This window comes from Herpailurus yagouaroundi, unplaced genomic scaffold (assembly GCF_014898765.1).
Source record: "Herpailurus yagouaroundi ecotype Mexico unplaced genomic scaffold, PumYag 189, whole genome shotgun sequence".
Taxonomy (NCBI): Eukaryota; Metazoa; Chordata; class Mammalia; order Carnivora; family Felidae; genus Herpailurus; species Herpailurus yagouaroundi.
In genome coordinates this window covers 13,909,907-13,931,167 of record NW_024412420.1, presented here as the reverse complement: position 1 = coordinate 13,931,167, position 21,261 = coordinate 13,909,907, and the positions used below count along the sequence as shown (strand labels likewise).

The window sequence follows — 21,261 nt, the reverse complement described above, 5'->3', positions numbered from 1 at the left end:
TGTGGAAGGGTTACTTCTTTTAAACACCATCTTAAAAATCACATGTGATTATAAACACAAACACACACACACATACACACACGCTGCCCAACATAAACAAATAGCAATACAAGTAACCAAATATATATAAAGAATAAAATCTTGGGATCAGGAAATTGCAATTTATAAATAAAATCAATTGGTTAAAATAAAACAGTTGCATTCTGAATCTAACAGCTGGTATAAAAAAGATCATATGTTTTCAAATGATTGTCCTGATTTTTGTCTGAGATTTCCTCCATTTCCTTCCTTAAGGAACTGTTCTAATATGTAGGCTGTAGGCAGCCTCCCCGCCCCTTTTTGCTGTTGGATCAAAACATTAATGAAAATAAAGTAGAAAGAAGGAAGATGAGAGGAAACAATACACATGCTGTGGTCACATTTCTAGCACAAAATCTTGCTGTACAACAGGAGACCTTGCATGGACTTAGCTAATGCATTTTACAGAACATTTGATGATATAAGGTTAACACCTGAAATAGAATTTAAAGAATATACAAGAGAGATGAAATAAAAACCTTTCATTACTGTCATGTATAAATATACACTTGCTTCTCCAAACTTCAGTCCCCTCTCCCCATAATCACATTCTGAAGAAAGGGATTAACCACCATTCTGTCATTCAGTTTCCTGTTACAATAATTATAAAGACTAAAGTAATCTATCATAATTTTCTATTTTGTTTTCCAACCTCCTGCATTTTTTCCATGCTATGAAAAAAATCACTACAGCAATGTCATGCAGAATGGGCTGCTGATAAACATGTTTATCTTGGAGACGGTGACAAAACTAAGTATTTAGAAATGTACTGAACTTATACTACACTATGTCTTTCCAAGGATCTTTTGTCTTTCTTGAACCACTCCCCACACACCCCCACCTGCTGGCTAAATTTGCCTAAGCATGGCAATCACTGTATGGTAACTACTGCCAAGGCAGGAGAGTAGGGATGTAAAACGGCGTGAGTTTGAGAACATACAAAACCAAGTACAATCAGAACAGTGCTTTTTAAGAGTTGGGAGTTACTCTGCTGAAGAAAAGGTTTCATGTTTTGGGATATCTTCCAAATGACTGATGTTTCTGTTCCCTATGGAACCATATTTTTAAATATCCATATAGTTAATTCTTTATTATCTGAGCTAGTGATATGAAAGTCATTACTCAGACAAGCCAAAATAATTTTTAGTTATAAAGTAGTTTGGTAGCATATTTACCACAATTATATTTTGCAAAGACAATCAGTAAAGTATGTATTTACTTAGCATGCAGATGAAAGCAGTCTGAAAACATAATATTATAACATTGTGTTGTGGAAGGATGAGGTCAGGTGCTATATGTAACATACAAGTGGGTGGCCAACAGTCCCAATTTGCCTGGGACTGAGTGGGTTTTCAGGTTGCCGACTTTCAGTTTTAAAACCAGGACGGAACGGAGATGAGTTGGACACCCTGTATACAGTACCCACCCAAGTTGCTTGTTGACAGATTGACTGGTTAACTAACATGCTGAAAAAGGAGAGCTAACTGGACTACAAACTCCTATAGATTTCAGAGTTTATTGCTGTCAATAGTATGTTTCTCACTACATAAGAATATCTCAGTACCAGTTATATTTAAATGTATTTTTGGACTATACATAAAATAAAACACTATGGTTATTTTTTTTTTTAAATATTGATGGCAAACAACTTTAAAAATGCCTAACTGTAAAAGTGATCAAAGCTAAACTTACTCTTTCAGCTATACTACTTTTCATATTTAAACTTTGCCTTTTAGTCTAGCTGTATTTCAATAGAACTACTTCTTGAGCTCAAATTCACACATATGAGAGGATGAGAACTATCTCAAAGTAGAAAAGCAGACAGACTGTAAATGACTATTGAAGTAAATAAAACTTCTTAAAGGAGTTAAAAGATCACATTTTAAAAATCACACTATTGTAAGATCTAGTGCAAACAATATTGCCAATTCTTAACAGTCTGTACTACTGGAGGGAGGTATTAAAGAAATGTACAAATATAACTTAAAATTTTCAATTGACTCATTAGATTTCAACCATAACCCTTTCCCCATACAAGTAAAGAGTAGCTAAAGTGATAGATTTTCACCTTCTCTGGCTTATTCAGTCTGCCCTCTGGTGGAAGTGCTAATGAATAATAAAATGGCCAAGTGTGAGGCAGCCGGGGAGCAACAAGAAGAGGAGACATAGAACTGGATAATCCAGGGGTGACTAATAATTAGGAGTGGTATTTTTACTCTTCCCTAAAAAGCAAATCCAACAATTTCTGGCCACAGGCCAGGTCTTAATTTTAGTTCAATCTCACCCTTGTTGGCTCAATTATTGGGTGAATTTCTTTCAATCACTATACTATTTAATTTGAATGACTTCTTTAACGCATTTTGATTATAGCTGAATTCTGCTGAGGTGGGGAAGAAGAAGAGGGTGTGGGAGATGAGACAAAGAGGCCTGCTTTAACTCTAGATTAGCTTTCTCTGTTATTCCATGTCCTAGAGTCTCTTAAAAGCAATTGGAATCAGTTATGACAGAGTAACAAAATGAATTAAAAAACACATTAAAAAGAAACATATTAAGAAAAGTACACAGGTTCTATTCTGCCTCTTCCAATAATATGGTTTCAGCTGAGACCATAGGCAGGCTTATTTAAACTCCCTGGATTGCAGTTTCCCTATTTGTAAAGTAAAGGGGTTAATTTTATTTATGTTACCTTCCAGTTTTAAAAAGACTTACATATGAAAAATAGCTTATGTATTTGTATACCAGTGAAAATAAGGCATATACTTTCTGCACCATCCTGTATGAAATGTGAATGTAGGACGACCTAAAGTTGAAGGTTAGTGTACCTCATCAGCCCTCGTGCCTCTTCTTATTCCCCAATTCATGGGGTCTTCATGGACAGCGAAAATATCCAAGGAGTTGAAAACACTTTCAGATAAGTAAACATTTTGCAAACCAGACTGTAAATCAGAATTAGAAAATTTAAACTTTTCTTTCCTCTAATAAAATTGCATGCTGTGGTCATGTCAGGTCAAGATATAACATATTTATTTCCTTTGTTCAGATTTTTCTTTATGTAATGCTCACTTCCTAATTTGCGGTCCATTCAATTGTCTTTCAGGAGCACAGATTTTTAAAAAGCATTTTTATATGCTATTATTTTTTGGAATGGAATGTGTGGTGTTACACTTATCTACCAAGATTTCCAAATTATTCTTCAGGAGATTAACAATGGCACTTTATTAGAGTTTTCTTGACTATATCTTTCAGGCAAGACTGGTATCCCGTATCCACTACACTAGAGTAAAATCGACTATCTGTGCAATCTGATGATGGTTTATTTGGAACGCAGATTTTCAAGTGCTAGTACTAGTTGGCCACTATTCACACAGTAGTTCAAGATGTATCACTAGCTATGATTGTGGTTTCTTTGAGTTAGAACACAGAAGCTTTACTTACCTACCTCCTAGAAAATGGAAAAACCATCAGTATATGGAAGGTGCTTTGAGAAGCTTTGAGACTTAAATAGAAGCTGGGCAAGAAATACATCATTGGGTGCTATGTTCTCCTGTAGACTAGGTTACAGAAAACTGAAACTGAGGCCATTGATGTGAAAAAGAAAATGTTAAAGAGATTTTTAAGAGGATCAACAGCACCTGAGCTCAATGAGATTCATGACCGGTCTGTTTACCTGCTGCCTCCTCCTGTGGCATTGTGGGAGTTCTTCGGGGCCCCTGTGGCCCACTGTTCTTGTCACTGTTGTTTTCCTCCAGGCTGCCTGCTGGCTCCTGGGTTTTCATCAGCTGACTCAAAAGAACTGCCAACATATTCTGCATGTCAGCTGGTGTGCTTGAAGCCTCAGAGGTTGTCTGTTCTGCTGAAGGCTGGACCACTAGGGCAGGAGGTGCCTCCTTCAAAGACTCCTCTGGGGCCATGGGCTCTGAGTCCTGCTGCTGGGAAGTGGCTTCCGTTAGGGCACTGATGGACTGGTTCAGGGCCTCCAGCTGCTGCTGCATCTCTGGGTTGGAGTGGATGTTAAGCAGCTGTGCCATTTGAGGGATGCTTAGGTCGGTTTGGCTCTGCAGCAGATTCAGTAACACTGCCAATTCACTTTGATTCAACTGCTGTGTGATGTCACCGAGGCCTGTGGAGGAGAGACAGTGGAGCCAAAATAAGAGGATGAGGCAGAGTAAGGACCTTTGCCTTCTTCAACTGGCAAGAGCAAATTACAATATTCAGTATATGAAGCTTCATTTTGAATGTCTCATTTTTCATGCCTCACATTGTCATGACAGTTTTTCTTTAGATTTTCACTGAAAAATACAGGAACAAACTAAAACATCCCAGTATTGTGAGTAAAAGTGATTTCATTTTATCTGTATTCTTCAATGTCAGTGACTTACAACCCTTATTGTACATTAGAATTACTAGGAGAGATTGTAAAGTTCAGGTGCTTCAGTTCCCATTCCCAGATATCTGGCAATTAATTGTTCAGGAGTGTTTATTTTTATCTTTTTTAATTTTTTTTAACGTTTTATTTATTTTTGAGACAGGGAGAGACAGAGCATGAACAGGGGAGGGTCAGAGAGAGGGAGACACAGAATCTGAAACAGGCTCCAGGCTCTGAGTTGTCAGCACAGAGCCCAACGTGGGGCTCGAACTCACAGACTGAGAGATCATGACCTGAGCTGAAGTCGGCCGCTTAACCAACTGAGCCACCCAGGCGCCCCAGGAGTGTTTATTTTTAAAGCTTCCTACATGATTCTAAAGTGCAGCCAGTGTTGAAAACCACTGTTGTAGGTGAACAGGCAAGGGCAAGTGAGTCTCAGAAAGAATACCTGTAGTTCAGAAAAATTGATGGTACCACAGAACTACTTTATTATTATAATAGTTCACTATTACACAGTTTTGGATATATTTAGATCAAATATGTTCCATAGATCAGTTCCATCTATGGAACTAACTACATTTAACGACAATTGTGGTTTAAATGATCAGATTCTGGGGCACCTAGGTGGCTCAGTCAGTTAAGTGTCCGACTTTGGCTCAGGTCACGAACTTGCGGTTTGTGAGTTGGAACCCCACGTCGGGCTCTGTGCTGATAGCTCAGAGCCTGGACCCTGCTTCGGATTCTGTGTCTCCCTCTCTCTGTTCCTCCCCCACCTCACATTCTCTCTCTCTCTTTCTCGAAAATAAAGATTAAATGATCAGATTCTAAGAAGGTCTTTTCAAATGAAACATAAACAGGGCTCCAAATTACATGTTAGAAAACCATGCGTAAATGAACCTTAAATTTGCTTTACCTAACTTACTGATCTAACTTTACCCAATTGACTTCTAATTGAGATATAGTATTCCCTCTTTCTGGAAAGAAAAATAATCCATTGTAGACTTTCTAAATCCCATATATAAACTTGGTTTATCTCCTCCCCATAATGATGGGACATTTCTTTATTGCTTCAGTGGCTAAAAACTCAGACAGACAGACAGACACACCCTTGCACTTGATCATCAAAACCTGACCAAGTGTCTTTAATAAAAATACAAAACTTCCATCCCAGAACTGACCTACTGCATCCCCAGTCCCAGGTTCCACCTTGCCAGGAGCAGGCTGAGGTGGTGCTGGACTGCTGTTCTTCACGGGCTCAGCACTAGTCCCTGAGGTAGTTTCTTTCCGTGAGGCTTTGGATGGAGGTGGCTCTTCTATCACAACACCACTTTGTCTCTGTCGTCGCCGTTTCTTACTCCACAATTCATGGCAATCCTGCCAGTGGGGGAGGCTGCAAAAGACAAAGCAAAGGGGAAATGTGTGTGGGACTAATGACAGTGAATGAATGGAGGAAGAAGAGATTAAAATAGGAAGGCAGGGGCGCCTGGGTGACTCAGTTGGTTAAGCGGCCGACTTCAGCTCAGGTCATGATCTCACAGTCCGTGAGTTTGAGCCTCGCGTCAGGCTCTGTGCTGATAGCTCAGAGCCTGGAGCCTGCTTTCGATTCTGTGTCTCCCTCTCTCTCTGCCCTTCCCCTGCTCATGCTCTGTCTCTCTCTGTCTCAAAAATAAATAACAACATTAAAAAAAAATTTTTAAATAGGAAGGCAAAGAGCTGAGGGAAATGGAAAGAATAACATAAAAATAACCAGAAATATTAGTAAACAGATAGTAGCAATGTAAAAGGAATCATGGCATATGGTAGTCTGAGGAAATAAAAGACCAACAGATTTCTACAGTGAGAAATGAGACTCTTGCTAATATCAGAGTCACACCTACTATATAAACAACTACATTCCAATCAAAGAGTTAAGTCTGATAACTGTTCTTGCTGTGCATAACAAGAATAAAGAAGAACTTTATTGGTCAAGTTTCAGTTTGGAATAGATAGGACAGAGATGACTAGCCTATTAATATCTATAAAAGTCCAGGCAAGGTGGTGAACCACTTAAGCAGTGTATAATTAAATCACCTTTGTGTAAAATCAATTTATGGGTTATTTGGTCTTTGAGGACCAAAAAATAGGTTCTTTCTTCTTTCTACCCATGGAATTTCCATGACTCAGTATTTTCATTTGTGGAGTTTATTAGTATATTTTAATATATTTAATATATTTTCACATTTCCTCATACTCAATAATGCAAACAGTCCCGGAAAGTAAAATCTTATTATAATAAAGACTACTAGAGCCAAAATCTCTCTATAATAAGAGCTCCCAAATTTTAGTAAAAAGCTTATGTATTTCAAGCCAAAATTCAACGTATCAAAATTCTAGTGCAGTAAATGAGTTTGGACATTTCTTTGGAACAATCAGATTTGTGGTTACTACCCGTTCGTCTTTAAATACTGTGTATTTAAGATACATAGTTTCTCTATGTAAGAAAAAAATACCCAAAAACTCTGACATGAAAACTATAATGCTGTCAGTCATACAATGTCACATTATTGGCCAAATGTGAAACATGAGAGTAAAACTTCAGAAGATCCTATAGAATACAGAAAATGCATAAGATTCTGATGAAAGAGAGACACGTTCAAAGATATTTTCAACATCAAATAATTCAGGACATATGACCCAATAGTAACAAGCTATTTAAAATTAGAACTGCCCTTGCCAAGTGTGGGATATACATGGTCACCACAGACATGGGGGATTCAAGCAAATGGAACAGGTAAGAGCAAAAACTAGAAGGAATACTTTAAAGAGGCTGTATGTACAGGGTAATAAATAGTTTGAGTCAAATTAGAACAAATATCGTATCTAAATGTATTCCTTGTTTAAAAACATTAAGCAATAAAACCTCTTATCAATCATAATACTCAAGGGCACCTCTCCATTTGGGACTCAGCCATTTGCAGTTCCTTCTAAAAACCTATTATTTTGAGCTACACATCTCCTAAGGTTTAGGGGGTTTAGGATCACTACTTGGCCACCAGCACTTACTCTGGAGGATCCATTTTGCTGAGCTCAACATCTTTAAGGAAGTCACTCTGTAGAGTCTGTTCAGCTGTGCAACGTTTGCTAGGATCTAGTGTCAGCATGTGGTCCAGTAAATCAAGTGCTGCCGAAGGAATGCTGTGGAAAGGAAGAAAGAACAAGTTCACAATGACCCCATAGTTCTTAAACCTATAACCTTAGGTCAAAGGTCTCTGAATTTCCACCTCCATGTAAAACTGTGGAAAAGGAACTAAAAGCTGGCAAAACAAGCAAGCAGATCTGCTCCCACAGAGGATTTATGCAATGCTATATAATACAAGTAAAAAACATGAAGCCAGCAGTTCCATTCTCTTTTTATTATGGGAATATCAAAAGGACTATGAGAAAATTTATATATTCCTCACAATAAAATGATTTATTTTTTCATCTAAAGCCTTCATAAGAGAAAATTACAACAAAACTATGATAAAATTCATATACTGTTAAAAAAAAAATGTTTTCCTATGGTGTGCTGCCATAAGTTGGGACAACACTAACTCCCTAAGCTAGGAAAGTCAAGTCTAAACTCCAGCCAAACACAGAAACCAGATGTACATTTTTGCCAAACTCACAAAGAGAATTCTTCTCGCAGACGCCTTCTATATTGCTTCTTCGGTTTCATGGTATTGAAGTAGGGCAGCTTGATAACATCAGGCCACACAGCTGGACAAGGGCTACCACAGAGTCGACTGAAAACAAAGCAAAAAGCCAAAACAAGAAGTAAATGAGTCAGCATTGTGAATTCTGGAGATTACAGAAGCAGAAATTATTACCTCCCGAGGTCTGGGGAATCTTAGCTTATTAAATTAGAGAGCATGCAGAAAGGTAAAACCTGACCTCACTGCTTTAAGGACAGAAGAAATAGGACAGAAAGAGCTGGTTACAAGATAATGAAGAGAAAATACTGGCAAAATAGTCCAAAATGATGCATATACTTGATTTTGTAAAACATGTTTTTAAACCTCCATAAAGGTTATCATTATCAATTATGTTCTGTTCAGTTAGTATTAATTTCAAAGTGCTGAGCTGGTCATATAATGTTCCTATAGGGAAAATTAGCAGAAGAGAGCCTAAAAATTTTGATAGAAAATTGAATTTAATGCACAATAATGAGTTATACACCACCTTTAAAGAAGTCTACATTAGCCTGTTGTATTCTTCTCTTTACTTATATTGATTACAACAACCCCAGTCCTTCCCCAAATCCTCTAGTTTAGGTTCTATTTTATAATTATCTGTTTACATGCTGTATCACTTACTAAACTTTGAGCTCTCTGAAAGCAGGGACCTATCTTACTTATCTCTAAACCTTAAAGTTTAACAAAAAAAGGAATTTGTTATGGAACAGGCTTAATAAATGTTTGCTGAATACAGCTCATCTTAATCTAACCTAAGAATAAAACAGCTACCTTGAAAATGACATGCTTTTATATGAAGAATAAAAAATATGCAAAGACCTAAAAAGTCTAAAAAGGGGGAACCTAAAAACTAAGACCCTTAGTAAGACCTAAAAAGGAGGAATATAATTTCTTTACATATATAGCCCATGATAAAATATGTGGTAAATCTGACTGAGAATATACTTGGATATATACTGACTTGAGAATACTTGGATATAAGCATAAAGTTAACTTTTAGTAGAATGACTGAAAAGTATTAGAAATTAGAGGATGAAATGACCTATCACACCTGGGCACTCAGAACACATGCACAGCTGTACCTGATCAGTTCTAGCTGAGCCAGTTCCAGATTGGCTTGAAAAATAGGCTTCTTTGTGAACAGTTCCCCAAGGATGCATCTAGAAAGAGTAAAATTGAAAGGTCAGGAGAGAAATCCCCGGAGCCTAAAGTGTGTCTCAAAAAATTTTTATAGTATATCTGGCAGAATTTGATATTACATGTTGTAAATAAGCCCCAAATTGCAGTGTCTGAATTTTGTAAAAGAAAATATTTCTTGGGGCGCCTGGGTGGCTCAGTCGGTTGAGCAGCCGACTTCAGCTCAGGTCATGATCTCGTGGTTCGTGAGTTCGAGCCCCGCGTCGGGCTCTGTGCTGACAGCTCAGAGCCTGGAGCCTGCTTCAGATTCTGTGTCTCCCTCTCTCTGCCCCTTCCCTGCTCATGCTCTGTCTCTCTCTGTCTCTCAAAGATGAATAAATGTTAAAAAATAAAATTAAATTTAAAAAAATTTAAAAAAAAAAGAAAATATTTCTTGTGGTGAGAATAGACAATATTAAGAATTTAAATTTGCCAGGCGATCAAACTTTTACCATCTATAAAGGACGGTCTACAAGCAAAGAAAATGAGTCAGAGTCCTTTTCTACCAATTCCATTGTAAATTAAGGAAATAAACACTAAAAAACCCACACTTCAATTTTACAAGGATGCTCAGCAGTTCCTATAAAGAGATTAGCTTTTTCCATTCATTTGCTCTGTAGAATGTGCAATATACTATAGCCCTCTTGGCACTGTACTTGTAAAGAAGCATTTATTGTCATCACCCAGAATCAGTTTCAATAGGACTTTCAAATACATTATGCTTAAATGCTTTTTCCATTTTGCAAATGCCTTCCAAAATAATACATATTTACAAAGTCCCCAGGTATGTCTCCACAAATTACTTAATTACAAAAGGAAATCTAGTAACTATTTAGTGGGAAAAAAAAGACAACACCTTAACTGAGTGAACAAAATTAACATCATCAATAAGAACGAAACAGGGTTCATTTAAGTATAAATGTGATACCTTGAAAAGAACACTTATGCAATATTCCAGCCAAAACTTCATAATATGAACCTATATAGTAGCTGGTCTGTCCTTCAAAATGTAAGTGTCGGAGCATCTTGGAGTCTCAGTCAGTTAAGCATCTGACTCCGGCTCAGGTCATGATCTTTCATTCGTGAATTTGAGCCCTGGACTGGGCTTTCTGCCCTCAGCATTGAGCCCACTTTGGATCCTCTGTCTCCTTCTCTCTCTGCCCCTCCCCCACTCATGTTCTCTCCCTGTCTCAAAAATAAATAAACATTAAATAAATAAATAAACAAACATTTAAAAAATATATCGAATCTCAAGTTGGTTAAACGTCCAACTTTGACTCAGGTCATGATCTCAGTTTGTGGGTTTGAGCCCCACATCAGGCTCTGTGCCCCCCCCCCTCAAAAAATAAATAAAACATTTAAAAAATTTTATGTATATACATGAAAGACAAAGGTTAAGGAACTATTTCAGAGTAAAGAATGAGAACTAAATGTAATACATGATACTGGATCAAATCCTTTATCAGGTGAGGTATTGTTTCCAGGATGTTATTAGGGTACTGAAAAAGTAAGAACATGGAATGTAAGCTAAACTACTTTAAAATATAGTGTATCATTGTTAAATTTCCTGAATTTGATAATGCTACTCTGATTTTATATAAGAATATCTTTGTTCTTAAGAAATGTACATTAAAGGGGAGCCTGGGTGGCTCAGTCAGTTAAGCATCCGACTTCAGCTCAGGTCATGATCTCACAGTTCGTGAGTTCAAGCCCCACATTGGGCTCTATGCTGACAGCTCAGAGCCTGGAGCCTGCTTCAGACTCTATGTCTACCTCTCTGTCCCTCTCCGCACATGCTCTCTCTCTCAAAAATGAATACGCATTAAAAAAAAAAAAGAAATGTACATTAAATATTAAATGGTAAGGAGGATGTCATGTACAACTACTTTCAATAGTTCTGGAAAAAAGATGTGTGCATATACACAATTTTATTCTATTTATATACTTTATGTTGTATGATATAAATACACATACATAAACATATGAATATAAAAAGCAAATGTGGCAAGATGCTAAATTTTAGTGAATCTAACATGAATAAATCTCAAAATAATTATGCTGAGTAAAAGATGCAAAAGGGAAAAAAGAATGAACATATACTGTATGATTCCATTTGTATAAAATTCCAGAAATGGAAATCAATTTATAGTGATAGAAAGCAGAACAGTTGTTGCCTAGGATAGTGTGGGACAGAAGAGAGAGATTACAAAGGAACACATGGAAACTTTTGTCTTGGTTGTGGTGATGGTTTCACTAGTGTATACAATATGTCAAAACTTCAATTGTACATTTTAAACATATGCAGCTTATTGCATACCTCAATTGAAAGATTAAAAAATTTTAATGAATATGGATAAAAGCTATACTAACGTTCTTTGTCCTTTTTAGTAACTCTTGTATATTTGAAATTATATCAAAATAAATCTATTTATTTAATTTAGTTAGTTAGTTTTAATTTTAATTCCAGTTAGTTAACATACAGTGTTATTATATTAGTTTCTGGTGTACAATATAGTAATTCAACAGTTCCATACATCACCCAGTGCTTATCACAAGTGCACTCCTTAATTTCAATCACCTATTTAACCCATCCCCCCATATCAAGATAAATTTAAAACAAATGTAAAAAATTACATGACTACTCTGTACTTTTTTGTATGCCTAAAATATTTTGTTTTTTGAAAAGTAAGAAAACAAATGGACAAAGAATCTCTTCTCTGGCCTATGCTTTGAAATTAGATTTGCTAATACAAAAGCAGTATTTATAGTTTTACTTTGAAATTCTTTAGCTTGACTAAATTTGAGAAGCAAAACAAAGCTAGTTTTTAAAGTTATTAGCACCTTTCTATTAGCATTTGTTAACCTCAAATGACAAATTCTCACTTCCATATTCACTCAAATCTTATCCAGAAATAGAAAAGTAAAAGTCAAGTTTAATTCTGTTTCCAACATAAACTGCTAAATCAAATTCCAAATACAGTGTTGTCACAACTGATAAAATAAGCAGAAAGAAAAACAAACCAACCAACCCAGGTGGGTTTTCAGAATCTAGACATAATTCGTTGTACCAGTCTTTCTAGTTTCTCCTTCAGAGAGAATTCCACGCACCAAAGTAGCAAGCTCACATCAAGAGTCTAGCAAAATCTCAATTCAATGAAGTTACTGGGCTTTATTTAAAGCCTAATCTTCTATAATTTTAATTTCCAAGTTGTGTTTTGGTGTTTTATTTCAGTTCTAGTTCTTTGGTGGGGAAGATATTATTATGTAATCAATACTTTGCTACTACACTGAGGTGGCAGGTTGCACACACTGAAATAATAGTACCAACAGAGCTATGAACTTTCCCTGTGTATCTTAATGGGGCGTTAACTTTAGAGCCTAGTTGTGACAATTTAAATGCTAATACTGTTAAAGCAAATAGTCCAGAACACAAACATACCCAGCTTGAATCAGTAAAATTTAACTAAAGCTTCATTTCAATTGGGGAGGCTACCAATGAAATTATGCTCTCCTTTTCTTTGACCCTTTTGAATTTTGAAATAAAACCCCTGCAGTTTTAAAGACTAACATTAATAGAGGAGGGAATGAATGGGAAAAAGTGATAAGCTCCACTGGCAAGTATATGTCAGAATCCTAAGGTATGCAGGTCAAGGACAGAGTGTGTATGCATAAATCATACAGTATCAGAAACAACGAACATGGCCCATTTAAAATGTCTATGTTCCTAATACACAGACTATCGTCTCTAAGTATTATTTTCCACTAAAAGGAATGGCTGATTTCAGGTCTAGGGCAGGAAATGAATAGGATGAGCCTGGAACCAGCAAACAAGGAAGGCTATCAAACACTACAGTTGTGTGGAAAGGACCCACTAAACTCCCTCCCACTGGTCAAAGATTGAAAAATGTGAATAGGAATAAGATGATAACCGTAACGGATTAAAACATATAAAACATGTTTAAATCCATGAGTTCATAATGAAACTAAAAAAACAGAAACAAACAAAAAAACCCACCCCAAACCCTCTCTTTGGTCATCTTTGAAGGATACTAGGAAACTACCTCATTACACTGAAAACTGGTGAGTAAAACGAGAGAATTAAAGCTTTATATCTAACTTTTTCTATGTGGCTCGTACCTAGGGTTAGTAAAGTAAATGTTATCTTTATTCCAGGAAGGAATAATATAATTAGAATATCACCATCACAAACAATCACAAATGAATAAATGAAGGTGGATCATTAATAGCTGACATTTCAAAAAGAGATTGTATATTATGTAAAGTGGGGCATGTGTGTGTGTGCGTGCGTGCATGTGTATGTGTAAATCTGCCCTGTTAGGGATGAATATTTTATCAAGCATTGTTTAGAATTGCCTGTATAATATGATAATAAAAGCAAACTATTGTTTTATTGCTTTTAACTTGTCTACAGATAACATACCTAGTTCTTGACTATACTCTGGGCAGAGGCTCCTATTGCCACCTACCCCCAACTTTGATGTATCATTAACTATAAACTTCCAGAGGTACTCAAAACCACCTGTGAAGTAATTTCAGGGTCAGTGGATAATTGGAAATCAAACATAAATTCACCTACAATTTACAGGAAATAAAAGGGATAGAAAACCATGCTAAAACAACAAAAAACACAGTGAAGATGCAATCAACAAAATTCAGACTGTGGGAACAGACAAAAATGACATAGTTTCTACTAAGGAAATTACTGGGGGTGGGGGGAGGGTGGCGGGGACCTCAAGAGAAATGGAAGGAGAAGCTACAATTAAAAGACTTGAGATAATCAACTGCAATCTATGGACTTTATTTGAATGTATTTGGATCTGAATTCAAATGATGTTAAAAAAAAAAAAAAGACGTTTTGAGGAAATGTTTTAAAAAACGTGTCTCAGGGCACCTGGGTAGCTCAGCTGGTTAAGCATCCGACTTTGGCTCAGGTCCTGATCTCAGTTTGTGGGTTCAAGCCCCGTGATGGGCTCTGTGCTGACAGCTCAGAGCCTGGAGCGTGCTTCAGATTCTGTGTGTCTCTGTCTCTCTGCCCCTCCCCTGCTTGCTCCCTTTCTCCCTCCCCCTCTCTCTCAAAAATAAATAAATAAAAATTAAGAAAAAAACAAAACAAAAACATGTTGTCTCCAAAAATAAATGATTATCTAAATAAAAATTTAAAGAAGATTAGGAAACATTCAACAGATTTCCCTGAATTCTATCTAAAAGTTTATACCCATCCTTTCAAACTTAAAGAAAAGCTACAAAAGCCAATGTAGAGAGAAAACAGATACCAGTTCAATAATACATAAATTATAAACAAAAGAAAAAGCACAGAGGCTTACCCACAGCTCCAAACATCAATAGCTGGTGTGTAACGCTCCTCTCCCAGCAGAAGTTCTGGAGGTCGATACCACAGGGTGATGACTTTGTTTGTATAAGGGCGACTGAAATGTAAAAAGTAACCATGACATAAACTTACAACGGCTTCTGATGAAAAAATACTTATAAAATTAAATGCAAAGAGGAATAGCTGCCAATTGAAAATGGGATTGTCAAAACAGCTCCCTAACAATCTAATAGTTCAAAAGTAAACTGGAGGAGTAAGAGATGAAAAAATAACTTCCATTCTAATTTGGGTTGATTTATTTCAGTCTGAGGCTGATTCAAGAATTTAGACAGAATCTACTATCTAAAATCTAGGTGGTAACATATTTAGAAAATTAGGGAATTCTGAAAGTTACTGCAACTTGCAATGATGAATGCCTCACCTCTCTTCAGAGTTATAGAGTCGAGCAAGTCCAAAATCTGCTAGTTTGATTTGTCCACTGTAAAACAAAAAAACAATTTATTTTTATAAGTAACAGTAGTGGCTTCCTAATTAAATCTAAACAGTCAAGCACAAGTTTAGGAGTTAAAGGAATTTTAACATCTGCTATCTTAGTTCTACTCTTAATGGTCACACATCCAGATTAAACCTCTTTTGACTACCCCAGTTTACAAATACTTAAGGTTTTCTTTAAAAAAAATTTTTTTTAATGTTTATTTTTGACAGAGAAAGAGAGAGAGAGAGAGAGAGAGAGAGAGAGAGAGAGAGAGAGAAACAGAGCATGAGTGGGGGAGGGGCAGAGAGAGAGGGAGACACAGAATCCGAAGCAGGCTCCAGGCTCTGAGCTGTCAGCACAGAGCCCGACGCAGGGCTCGAACCCACAGACCGCGAGATCATGACCTGAGCCGAAGTCCGATGCTCAACCAACTGAGCCACCCAGGCTCCCCTAAGGTTTTCTTTTTAGACTACTACCGTATTTTTGGATTTGACTCCTTAACTAAATATTCCTTTTATTTCTTGGCAAACAACAGTTGCTAAAACCTGCTAGGTTAGGGGCATGTGGGTGGCTCAGTCCATTAAGCATCCAACTTTGGCTCAGTCATGATCTCACAGTTCATGAATTCGAGCCCCACCTCAGGTTCTGTGCTGACAGTGTGCAGCCTGTTTCATATTCTCTCTCTTGCTCTCTCTCTGCACCCTCCACTTGTGCTCTCTCTCAAAATAAACAAACAAAAAAAAACCCTGCTAGATTAAATACTTGTTGGGGAAAGAAGGAATGAGCTGTTCTAACTTAATGATAAACCTTGATCAATTCTGGCTTGAAGACACTAGCTATACAAAACACATTACAGGGGCACCTGGGTGGCTCAGTCGGTTGAGCGTTCAACTCTTGATTTCAGCTCAGGTCATGATCTCACGGTTCGTGAGATTGTTTTGTGAGACTGAATGCCAGGTCGGGCTCTGTGCTGATGGCATGAACCCTGCTTGGGATTCTCTCTCTCCCCCTCTCTCTCTGCCCCTCCTTGATGCAGGGCTCAATCCCACAAACCATGAGATCATGACCTGAGCAGAAAGTAAAAGTTGGCCACTCAACCAACTGAGCCCCCCAGGTGCCCCTAACAGATTTTTTCAAACCAGGAACATGGCTTTGATCTGAGCACACAATTTTTATGATGAATGAGGTCTCTTTTACCAACATATTGCCATCATTTCCTGTATCATAAAGATAAATAACTATGATCTTATAGGGGTTCTCAAACTTTCATATGAAATAAGAATCACATGGAAAGCTTATTAAAAGTTTCCTGGGATGTCTGGCTCAGTCAGTTGAGCATCCAACTTTGGCTCAGGTCATGATCTCATAGTTTGTGAGTTTGGGCCCCACCTCAGACTTGCTGCTGTCAGTGCAGAGCCACCTTTGGATCCTGTCCCCTTCTCTCTCTGCCCTTCCCCCACTCGTGCTTGCTCACTCTCCCTCTCAAAAATAAATAAATATTTTTTAAAAAAAAAGTTTCCTGGGCCTCATTCCCAGAGATGCCGACTCAGCAGGTCATAGCTCATGAACTCACATTTCTAACAAGCCCATAGATGATGCCAATGCATCTATGGGTCTGAGAACCACACTTTTGAGAACCATCCCATAAAAGGCTCACACCCATGTTTCACTCTGCTAAATATTCTTTGATAGTGATGTTAAGTAATATTTTAATAAACTATAACACAAAATGTCAGAAAACTTAAAATTCTTAACTATTTTGGATTAATCATATTTACCTAAATTCTTGTATAGCCTATTTATTCACATTTACCACTTGTGTTCCTTCTTGGGGAATGTAAGCCAGCTCACTCTTTTTTTTAAGGTACTGGAGATACCTCAGGTACCTGACAGCTGAGATCAGGCATTCAAGTGAGATAGAAAAAAGAGGCTATGGCAGGAGGTGCTCCTCAAAGTTAAAACCAAGTAACTACTAGCAACAAAATTTTACATTACAGAAACCCTTATCATTCCTGGTAAAGATTATTGGCACCGTATCCACTTGCCCCAAACATCATTACATTTTTAAGTTGAAATGAATAAAAAGCAAAAAGGAAAGGACTAGCTGACTTGAGCCCTATATTGAGACAAAAAGAGTTCCTCAAATTTCTCAGCATCCTCACTCTTGAGAACCTGAGATGATCCAAGACTGAAGCACAGTGAAGTGAAGCACACTCTTTAAAATGGACTATAGGAAGCACATAGGACTATAAAATGACAGCAAACAGTTATGCAAGTTAGGCTAAATCTAAACGTCACTGAGAACCTAGCATATTTCCTAATCTATCCCCTCCCCTCTCAGTAAATGACCTTCTTCACTGAAAACAAAAATCATCAGGTAGGAGCTACTTAACATCCTTTTACCTGTATAACCTTAATTGCATCTATAGCTCTCCTTTTTCTTTCCTTTCAGTTACAGAAAAAAATGTGTCAATCTCTCTTGTTGAAGGATAATCAACACTTATACTTGTGACCACTATCACCTGTGACCTTGATTTCATTTCTTCTAGAACCTTGTTCCTTTAAGTTATTTTAGTTTTTTCTTGAATCTTCAACTTCTCCCTATTGATTTTTTTCTCTTAGTATTTATATATGCTCAAACCTCTGCATCCTTAAATTAAAAATTAAAGACCTTCCTACCAGCACCTTCCCACTAACTGTGCTACCCACCAATTTGCCCCACAATGTCAATGCTGACCTTTTAATTTTCAGATTCCTTCTTATGTCTTATAATCTGTCTGCATCACCTGACATCTATGACTATTCACTTCTTAAACCTGTCTAATTTACATTCATAATATTTCCTTATTTCCTTCATATCTGACCATTCCCTTAGGTTCCATCTTCTGACACCTTTTCTCTGCTTGCTAACTCCTGAACTACATTGCTAGTTTGGAACTTCAATGTGACCATATGCCTATTAGTCAGATATCACTATCCTAGATGTGCAACAGCCATATCCAAACGGGATTTACTCTTCACTCATCTATCCTGCTCTTCCTTCTATATTCCCTATATTGACCATTATACCACTCATCGAGTTAGTTTCTTAAGGTAGAAGTCTGGGAGTTAAAGTACTTTCATTCATTCTCCAACATTTGTTCACTCACCAAAATCTACTCATTCACAAAATTTATCCTGTCCATCTCTATTAGCAAGGAATTGGTTAGTTTAAGCACTGACCATTTCTTATGGTGTTTTTAATAGGTGTTCTTTTTATAATGTTCTCCCTACCTCCAGTCTATATATACCCTATTAGAGTGACCATTTAGTGTTTCTTCTAAAAGAGAAGACTAATTGTGTCTCTCTACCATCTAAAATAAGTTGGTCTCATTTATACTTGTGTAATAAAGATATAATGAACACCATGGAGCCCAAGTGCTCTCCTCTCTCTCTTATCAATTGCTCTTGCTTCCTTGTCCAGCTGAGGGCTCCTTACCATTTTCTCCAGGCCATCTCACCCAGAATTCTTTGTGTAGACAGAGCTAAATGGGCAAGATTAGAGGCTGGATGGATCAGATTAGACCATGAGACTCCTGCATCCTGCTTAGTAACCTCGGGAGGAAATTCAGTTTAATCTAGAACCTTATCAGCTTCCTGAATATAAGAAGACAGGGAGGGGCTTAACCCACTAGAAAGGACACCAAGTAGGACTGCAGTCATTCCCTGGCCTGAGACATCCCTCCCCACCATGGAAGAACAAATCGAACAAAAAAAAGTATATGCTATAGTCCAGATAGCTATAAGCTAATAGTCATCATCATTAAATTCTTGAAGCATTATCACTATGGATGTAGATTAACCAAGCCCAGTTTTAATGAAAATTATGGGTCACAGAGATAGTGACAGAAAGGAATACTCTTTTTAACATGATGTTTTGTCTCAAAAGGTATTTAAGTACAAAATATATAAAATAAATATATACATCATATAAAATAATTTAAAATATGCACTAACTGTATAACTTAAAAAAAATAGCCAACCAAATTAACTGTATAACCACACCAGCACCATTCAATCATTGTCACCTATAGACAGTATAAACTCCTCAGCAAGATATACAAGATCCTTAAATTCGCTCCTTACAACTGTCCGGCTTCATCTCCCCATTATGAGCTTCACTCTTCTTGCCCTAGCAATACCTACCTGTTTACATTTTCCCACATATAACATGTTATTTTCACATTTATGTGCTTTTGCCCATGCAATTTCTTTTGCTTAGAAATTTAATCCTCTGTTGTTAGACTTTCTGATAAATTCCTATCCATTCCTCAAGATTCCACCTTCCCAGATGCTCCCAAATTCAAGGGGTTTAGAGGGGCCTGGCTGCTTCAGCTGATAGAGCATTTGACTCTTCATCTTGGGGTTGTGAGCTCAAGCCTCACAGTGGGTGTAGACATTATGTAAAAAAGGCAGGGGGGCTTAGTAACTGTTTACTGGATTGAGCAATTTATTTGTTTAGCTCCCCTATAAACTCTGAGCTTTCCAGTGACCAACTATCCCATATGGGACTTTCGATGCTAAAACCAGGACAGGGGTACCTGGCTAGCTCAGCTGGTGGAGCATGCAACTCTTGATCTCAGTGTTGTGGGTCTGAGCCCCACAATGGGTGTAGAAATTACTTAAAAATAAAAAACTTTAAAGAAAAAAAACAAAAATAAAAAATAAAACTAGAACAGTCCCTGGGCAACTCTGGATGGTTGGTCACCTCACTTCACAAAGATGTGAAATAGGTCATATCACTCTAATCTCTATCTAATTTTTGCCAAATATAATTAAATAGAAATGTTTAAAAGAGTGGGTGAATCACGCAAAGATAGCTATAAACAGCCCAAATGCCAAAAGAACCAAACACTGGTATGATTTCAATAGTATCAGATTTGCTTTTTATTCCTCAACTGGTAGGGCTATTTACCAAAGACTAATGTGCATAATACATACACCTGATATCATCAATATAGTTTAGACAAATAGCCAGAGAAGAAGAAAGCAGATGATTAAAACTTCTGAGGATTTAACACTGTTCATCACCAAATCCCTGTCTGTCTATGCTATTAAAACCTGGGAGTAAGTGCTCAGCAGAGAGGTCAACCACCAGCTACACCTGTGTTTACTCTGAAATTTGATACTGAAAAAGTCTCAACAGCAGCTAAAAAAGCAGGCATGTTTCTCCTCACTAAACAAGTGAGAATTTCACTGAGAACTCAATGTGTGTTTTAATTTTCCAGGACCACAGTAATATTTACTAGCTATGGCAAAAAGCTCTCTGAATACTCCTGTAGTGATGTAAGTGGTTCCCTAAAATGTTTGCAATTTAAAAAGCTTTACAATCCTACCTCTGTTAATTCCTTACCAACATTGAGTCTAAAGGCTCTGCTATCAGAGTACCCCAATCATAAGTTATTCCTACAGTACAAACATCAGTTGTATGTAAATGCAAAAAACTACATCACTGGGTCTACCTATCATCAATTAACTAGCTGAAACTAAATGGGTCAGAAAAGAGGGAGAAAATGCCTCATTTGGTTACTATGTTACCTGTTGTTCAGCAAAATGTTAGAACACTTAATATCCCGATGCAGGAAATTCTTTTTGTGACAGTAATCCAATCCTTCCATTAGCTGTTTCATGAATGACTTGATATGGTCCTCAGAAAAGTGCACCAAACCAGATTCTAGCAGTCCCATTAAGTCATGGTCCATATACTCAAATACAAGGTAAAAGGCACCTACACAAAAATGAAAGAAAAAATTAAAAACAAGAGGAAAAGGATGCTGAAATGACAATGCCTCAAATTTCACTATTATTTTGGAGTGGACCATAAGGTTCTTTGAAGCAATTGCTTCATTTTACAGATAAAGGAACTGAAACTCAGAGTACTTGAATAACTTGCCCTTTCTAATAATAACAGAACTACTTATCTGAATCACTCTTCGGACTCCTAACCCAGTGCTCTTTGGACTATTTTCTTCTTAAGGAGGACAACTGTCCCGATATCAAGCTGTATTATTAATCTTTTACAATCTAAGTCAGTTGGCAAATTACAGGCCTTGGGTCAAATCCA

General features: G+C 37.1%; 1 protein-coding gene across 16 annotated transcripts in view; it reads right to left on the bottom strand.

The window, feature by feature from the left end:
* Positions 1-21,261, bottom strand: part of CDK12 (cyclin dependent kinase 12) — a 78,226-nt gene that overhangs the window by 33,201 nt on the left and 23,764 nt on the right. For all 16 annotated transcript variants that reach the window (XR_005797533.1, XR_005797529.1, XR_005797530.1 and 13 more), the window contains exons 6-13: positions 20,736-20,925; positions 15,105-15,161; positions 14,679-14,780; positions 9,240-9,317; positions 8,092-8,208; positions 7,487-7,618; positions 5,623-5,834; positions 3,746-4,198 (exon numbers count right to left, since the gene is read on the bottom strand). Coding sequence is in view for 3 of the 16 variants with exons in the window: in XM_040497377.1 (XP_040353311.1) it covers positions 3,746-4,198; positions 5,623-5,834; positions 7,487-7,618; positions 8,092-8,208; positions 9,240-9,317; positions 14,679-14,780; positions 15,105-15,161; positions 20,736-20,925 (1,341 nt within the window). In the remaining 13 variants the exon portion in view is untranslated. The remainder of the gene's footprint in view (positions 1-3,745; positions 4,199-5,622; positions 5,835-7,486; positions 7,619-8,091; positions 8,209-9,239; positions 9,318-14,678; positions 14,781-15,104; positions 15,162-20,735; positions 20,926-21,261) is intronic.